The 8,251-nt window shown below is 30.4% G+C and overlaps 1 protein-coding gene across 1 annotated transcript; it reads right to left on the bottom strand.

Moving 5' to 3' along the window:
• Positions 1–5,693: 5,693 nt before the first annotated feature.
• LOC124930547 (Werner Syndrome-like exonuclease) lies at positions 5,694–6,344 on the bottom strand. Its single transcript, XM_047470881.1, has one exon. The coding sequence runs from the start codon at positions 6,342–6,344 to the stop codon at positions 5,694–5,696; it is 651 nt and encodes a 216-aa protein (XP_047326837.1).
• Positions 6,345–8,251: the final 1,907 nt, after the last annotated feature.

Here is an 8,251-nt window from a genome sequence, read left to right as displayed (position 1 = left end):
GCTTCATCAGATAGGTGGTCTAATGAAGTGCGAGCAGACGTTTTACTTCATCAGACGGGTGGTCTGAAGAAGCGCAAGTAGACGTCTTGCTTCAGTAGTAGTTTGAAGAAGCGCGAGGAGACGTCTTGCTTCAACAGTCGTATGAAGAAGAACTCTTCCCATCTACAAAGCTTATCAGCAACAACCTTGCTTCAACATCCGTATGAAGAAGAACTCTACTTATCAGCTCAATGAACATCAACATTCGTTATAAGAAAACACCCCAGTCATCTTATTACAACTACCAACAAGTGCTCAACCAACAGAAATTCGACATGTAATATATAAAACAAATTCGACCGTTTCTATGAAAAGACAGCAAAGCACAACGTTGACTTTCTTGGTTAGCTAACCCCTGAATTACTCGAGCATTAATTGTCGAGCATTAATTCTCGAAATCTTTAAGTCAATCCAAGATCAGACTGCCACATTAGATCAAAGTTGACAAGAAGGGTAACCAATAGAAATATGACACGTGTTCAAAGAATAGAGTCTACTATTGCACAACGGCGATTCCCTTGTTTACCCAATCCCCATAATTACAAAAGCATAAAATGGGAGCTTTTAATGTTGAATCATCATCATTCATTTCAAGATCTCTAGATTACTGACCATATTCGACGGTTGCCATGCATCCTATTTAAAGAGCTTCAAAGCACAACGGCGAAAGCAGTCACACAAAAATAAAAACAACGAATACGAGATCAATCGAGTATTCAAGCGATTCAACAATCTACGAATACTCAATCTACTTACTCTCTTTCTAGCTCATACTTCATAAGTGTATTCTGTAAGCTGAGAGATATCATACTGTAACATCTGAGAGCATATTAAGTATTGTAAGTTGAACAGAAGTTGAGAGAGACATTTATACATCCTGATGCCCTTCAATCTTTTGGCCAGTCGTTTTCTATATCTTTATGTATTTAGTATTGTTTGATACTTACATTTAAATAGGTCAAATGGTCAATTATTCAAAGGATGCAACCATCTATATCATTTTGTTAAATATAAGTATGCAATTACCCTTGATTGCTAACTCACATGTGCTACTACCACCAGGTGCACTTTGTGTTTTTGGAGAATTATTGAAACGAGCTGGCAAGGACAGTATTGAGAAGTTGTCTGTTCAACAGAGAGTGATAAACTAGAAGTTCAGAACAGACAATTGTTAAGTCATGGGTTTCTAATTGTGTTTGTGTAGGATCTATACAAATCAAAGTCTTCTAGTGGAATCTTTCTTGAAACAAAAGAAGGGGTGACGTATGCGTTTTATTTCCGAACATCCATAAAACTCTCGTGTTATTTATTTTCCGCATTTTAACGTCTTGCATATATAGTTTCAAATTAGCAAACATTCCGCACTTGAAACCGTTCAAGAGCTTGCGACAATTTGTGTAGAATAGAAATATGTTTTAAGTCCCTAACAGGATTAAAACCGAATTGAAAGTCAAGATTAACACAACAACATTCAACCCCCCTTCTGTTGTTTTATCCGATCCTAACATTTAGATTTTGATAGATATTAATTTAGGTTATGATATGACTTTTTTTTGAGAAAATATGATATGACTTTTTGATAGATATTGAATTTGGTTATGATATGGCTTTTTGATATATATGACTTTTTAATATTGATTGAGGTTTAAATATGGATATCCCTGATAAAAAATGGATGATGTATACGGAAAAGGAGTCGAGATCTTTTTGATAATGTAAGACTTGGTCTCGCAAGTGATGGATTTCAACCGTTTGCAAATGGAAAGACATCGTATAGCATTTGGCCAGTGATCCACATTCCTTATAACGTTCATCCGACAGTTTGTATAAATTCTTCCAATTTTATACTATCCATGTTAATTCCGGGTCTAAAGAGTTCAGACGATGCAATTTATGTATTTTATAGCCGTTAATTAACGAATTAAATGAGTTGTGGAGTACCGACGTAGAAACTTATGATGTCTCAACTTCTCAGAACTTTAAATTACATGCTAGTTTAATGTGGACAATAAACTTGTAGAGCCCACACGACCATCCACTGATGAGCGTCCATCCACTAATGATGATGTGTAAAATCTAGATGAACCCACATAATTAACGGATGAAAGCACAAATATAGAGTCTTCAATCTCCCAAAGAAGGCGAGGTAGCAACAAAAACTTTGAATTGGCCAAATTGATGGCTAATGGAGAAAAGGTGCAGGTCACATTTAACCTAATTGAAAGAAAGTCGTGCTGCAAAAATAGGGCATGTGGAGTCGACATTTGGGGGTCATTGTTCGGGAGAATAATATTATTCCACATTGCACTGTCCATTGGCGCCACCTCACCCCCACCACCTTAAATACTCTATAGCAATCTATTATCGTAAGTTAATTGTTTTTAATACATTTCTATTTGAAAATAATCATATTTTTCCATATAAAACGTTTTATTTCAGGATAAATTTGATTCAGATGATATTGAGAGTTATCGAGACGACGCCTTAAGACACATGAAGATGAGGTGGGAGGATTGGAGGTACGACATAAATCTCACTATGATAAGGAAACACGAAGGAATGTGGAAGCAATCAAGGAGGATAAGCCTGATAAAATGACCGAACAAGATTGGGAGTGACTTCTTAAAAACCATTACTTTACCGATAAATTTTAGGTTCTGCTTTCATATTTTGTACTTAATATAACATTTTGAATCTAACATTATATATTAATTGTAGAAACGAAGTGTTACCAGTATAGAAAACAAAAAAAATCAAAATATACACATCGTTCTAATAACAAATCTTTTACACAATCTGTAGCGAGAAATGGTAAGAATTATTTTTAACTTTGTTTTCAAATGAATTAAAATTTAACTTAAATTCTTAGGAAGTTCAGAAAGGAGCAGTTCTAACCTATAGAGATTACTTTTTAGCGACTAGGATCAAAAATGATAAAACTGTTGATCCGCACATACTGGAGAAAGTGGTAAGTATATAAAATATGTTTTACTTTACATTTAATCTATTATTGGTATTAACATATTTTATCGTTGGATGAATTAAGACATTTGCGAGTTGAACGTCCCGACATTTCTGATGTCGTTTTGGATGAAGGAGTTTTTGGTCCTCAAGACAAGGGAAAAATTATATGAATGAGATTTGTTTTATCTTCCCAAGTTAGAGGACCTGCAATGTCTAAAAAAGAATTACGTCGAGAGTCTGTGACAATGCAAATAAAACTCGATGATATGAAAAACAGGGTTAATACTCAAATGGAAGATAAAATGAAAGAGAGGTTGAGGATGGAGAAGGCTCAAATGGAAGCTAAAATGGAGAGATTCGAGATGATGCGTTTTATATCATTGTTTATGCTCGGTGGAGCATTGATAGAGCCTACATTATTTGTCAAATTTACTAATATTGGCGGTCAATCATCGAGTTAAGGATCATCAACAGTAATTCCACCCGTGCAGCCCCAACAACAAGACGACGAAAATTTTGGGGAAGACGCGGATTAAGTAAGAACTTTTGTTATAATTTTGGTTAGATTTCAGATATTGGTGTAATACTACTTTGATTTCAAATATTGGTGTTTGTGTTAAGAACTTTTTTTTGTTATGATCTTGGTAATATTTTAGTTGTGTGTTTGTTTAATAACATTCGTTATGATGATTTTGATTTAATTGAGTATTTGGTGTTTTATGGTTTAATTATGGTTGTAGTTAAATTTTCAATTTTTCGATTGTTTAATAACATTCGTTATGATGATTTTGATTTAATTGAGTATTTGGTGTTTATGGTTTAATTATGGTTGTAGTTAAATTTTCGATTTTATAGGTATTGTAATATATTTAAATTAATATTTTTATTTTAGCAAGTAGCGATTGGTTGTTGGACCAATCGCAGATTCCTAATGGGTCTATTGCGATTGGCTATCAAACCAATCGTAGTTTCCTAATGAGTCTATGGTGATTGATATAACAACCAATCGATATAGACTAATTAGGAAACTGCGATTGGTTTGATAACCAATCGCAATAGACCCATTAGAAAACTGCGATTGGTCTAATAATCAGTCGCTAAATGATTTGGGTAATTGTGATTGGAATAATAACTAATCGCTATAAGACTATAGCGATTGGTCATCTATCAATCGTCGTTGCCAATGAAGGCAACAACGAGGAGACTTCTTCCGATTAAAGGCGATTAGTTTATGACCAATGGTTATAGGCCGATAACGATTGGTTTGGAGGTTAATATCGATTGGTAAGTTTTTTTTACTAGTGTTGTGATTTTTAATAGAGAAATGTTCATCTAATGAATATGAGAAAATAAAACTTTTATTGATTTTATCTAAACTAATTGTTATAACTTTCTTATGTTAGGATGGATCACAAGTAAGGTTGATGTTTTAATGATATCTTATGTCTGAGTCCAATTATCATTTCATGTCATAAATTTTTTAAGTTGATAGTCTTTATAACAAAAAAAAAAGGTTTATGTTTGGTTAAAAATTGAATCTATACTAGTTAATTGTATAATAAATCACTCGTAAATTATAAGCTATAATTTATTTTGGTAAATATAATAAAAGAATACTTTTAGTCTTAATTATATTTATGTCTCTCATCAATTAAAAATTAGATTTATATGAAATAAATATTAAATTGATAATATTTCCTATAAATTCAATTAATTGGAAGAGATGTTTTTTAAATGAGAAAAATATATCAAGCAAAAATAAATGGGTGTTTTTTTATAACTTATCTCTTAATATAGAATACTTTTTAGCACTAAATCTTATAATTTAAATAATATCATGTCAGAAAATATGAAAATAAAAGTTTAGAAACCATATGATTAACTATGAAACAATATCTCCGCATTGCCAACTAGAATAAAAGATGAATAATTTGTTTTCGGTTCCAATGAATCATTCAAAAAGCCTAAAATCACAAACCATTTTCACAATTCTTCCTTATCATAAGGATCCAAAACCCTTTATAGTTAGTTAGAAGGGTCATTGACTGAAAAAATTGACATGAGACTAAGGTCAATAGTGACCCAAGTTTGAAGGACAATTTATTTTAAATATTAATTTGAAAGTTAAAAATTAATTAAATAACCCATTTCATTTGCATTTCATTTCATCATATAATCATGCACATCATTCAAATGAAAAACTATGTTTATATTCAATGTCATAATCTAAAAAAAAAAAAGATCACAATCAATTTTTCACTTAAACTAATAAAAAGATGATCGTCATTCTTCGATACTCTTTGGACCATCATAATTTAAGCAACTAAAATTTTTTTTGGGCGTTATTCGGCATAACATTTTATCGTTTTTTCGCCAATTTATTTGAAATTATATAAATTTAAACACGACCCATGTCTGAAAATACGAAAATAATCGAGTTTAGAAACTATACTATGATCAAACCATTAAACAATTTCTACTAATTTCCCATTAGAATCAAAGATCTACAATTCCATTTCAACATGTACCAACAATGATTCCAATGAATCATTTCAAAAGTATTGGAATCATGAATCAAAAGTCAAAAGCATTCAAAACCCTACCAATTTCAATGATTCCAATGAATCATGAATCAAAAGTCATAATCATTCAAAACCCTACCAATTTCAATGATTCCAATGAATCATGAATCAAAAGTCAAAAGCATTCAAAACCCTACCAATTTCAAAGGAAAGAAAAGCATCAATACAAGCATATTGAACCTGTTCATCAGAAAGATACAAATCATCCCATCTACTCAATGTAATCCTCTTCGGCTTCTCAACATCCAAATCTAAAACCATACTCGCCAGCTTCTTCAACCCTGCATGTAGAAAATCACAATCACAATCATAACGATCCGCAGCCAATCTCGCTAGATCTACAATCGTCGGTTCAATATCTAACTGATAATCATTTCCAAGTTTCTTCACATCATTCTTAATCCCAACCCCTACGAACGTATAGTAAGGGTTATCCAAAAACTCGACTAGCGAATCAGGGATGTAAGAAGCGTGAATGAGTTGGAAAATGAGACAATGATGACCGATACAGAGTTGAATAGTTGCGACAGGTGAATAAGGACGACGACCGAACGTTGGACGCCATTCGATGTCGAGACCGATTATTAGACGGTTGAGACGCCGTCGATGAATGGATTCAACTTTGGAGATCCAGTTTTCGACGATTGATGGAGTTTGAGTAACGCAAGTTAAGATCGAATCGTTGTAGAAGTTAACAGTGTAGAGATCGTGAGTAAGAACAGGTAATCCGTGATCGTAGATGCTGGATTCCATTGCCATTGTAGCAGTTACAAGTTTAGGGTTTATATTTGGAGAAGATGAAACAGGAAGCTTTTTTCAAATGCACATTTTTTATTCCAATCGGCTACCTCCTTTATTTATAGGGAAATTATTCTAAAAATAGTCTTAAATGAGCAAGTCAAATTGCACATGTGACCCATACGGACAAACGCAGGATTGTCATGCGAAAGAAATCGTGAAAAATAAAATATTTTTTCAGGATTATCACGCGAAGCGCAGAATCATCACGCAAAGGAAAATCATGTGAAAAATTCAAAATATTTTTGCCGATCATCACGCGAAGGGCGGGATCGTCACGCGAATGGCAGAATCGTCCCGTAAATGGAACGACCGTCACGCGAAGGGAACGATCATTCTAGACTTTTCATAGATTTTTTCTTCACGAAACGATTTGACGAGAATAATTTCGTCAGAAAATTTTAACGTGGTCATTTTCGCAAATTAACCATTGCATTTAAACACTTTATTTATAATCATGCTTCAAATTCATATATAATTTTTATTTTGTATTAACCGAGTATATATATAAAATAATATAAATTTTTAATATATATACTATATAACAAGATAATTTTATTATAAAAGAATTATTTGTGGTTGAAAATGATATATAATATAGAAATAAAATGTTTTAATAATAATTATTATTAATTTTAACTCACATTTATTTTTGTTGAAAATATTTCACTCCATATGATATATATATATATAGTTTAAATAATTTATTTGATTTTGAATTGTTAATATATATTTATACAATTTCTTTTTAAAATATTGATTATAAATTTTGATATAAGATAAACTACTTATAAAAAGTATTATATATATATTTCCTACAACTATGTAAATATTTAAATTATTTGATTAAATTAGATGATTATTTTTTAAAGTTGTAATATAATTTAATAAATAAATTATATCATTATCTTTTTCTTATATCTTTTCTTTTTATATAAGATAATAATAATGAGTAATTATTTTATACTATTTATTTGTATTTTTAGAAATTTAAAATGATATAATTTATAATTAAAATTATAAAAATAAAATTTAAGATTCAACATAAAATATTTACAAAATTAATAAAAAAAATGTTAATAATAAAATTAAAATAAAAAACAAAAACAAAAATCGAAATGACCATTCCAACGGACAAATTTTGGTTTATTACTGTTTGGCACGCCTATCTGATTACGTACAACGTACGCCGCCTCTGCAGATCGTATGGGCCCCATTAGATATCCAACAGACAATATTTAAAATGAATTCTTTCAAAGATATAATTTGATTATATAATTGTTAGTATATTGATTTAATTATAATTTATAATTAATAATATATTTCAGTTATAATTAATATTAATTTGGTTTAAATTAAATTATTTATTTATATTTTATATATGAATTGAAATATTAAATAAATTATAAATATGTTTAGAATGTTTATTACATATTTTGAAATAATTTTTATTTGTAAAGATTTTTATTTTATAGTTAAATATTATTTTTAGGTAAACTCTCACCATTAGATTTTAAAATGGTGTAACGATTTTACATAAATTCTCGATTTTAACCGCCTTAATCATATCTTAAATAAACATTTAATTATCGTATTAATATCGTTTATATATAATGTTATTATTATAACATTATCCCCTCTTCTAGCTTAGTGGCAAAAAGAGGTGGATACCAATCCTAAATTCTTGGGTTTGAGCCCGTCAGGCGGGCGCCATTAAGTGTGTTTGCGGGCTACATACTTAATCATTTGCCCCATTTTTTTTATTATTATTCTAACATTTTAATTTTATTATGAGAATCATTTTAAAAGAAATAAATATATATCAAATTAAATTTCTAATTTTCTTTTAAATCTTTAAAAAAAAAAAG

This window comes from Impatiens glandulifera, chromosome 3 (assembly GCF_907164915.1).
Source record: "Impatiens glandulifera chromosome 3, dImpGla2.1, whole genome shotgun sequence".
Classification (NCBI taxonomy): Eukaryota; Viridiplantae; Streptophyta; class Magnoliopsida; order Ericales; family Balsaminaceae; genus Impatiens; species Impatiens glandulifera.
The sequence above is the reverse complement of the archived record's forward strand: the minus strand, read 5'-3'. Positions and strand labels throughout refer to the sequence as shown.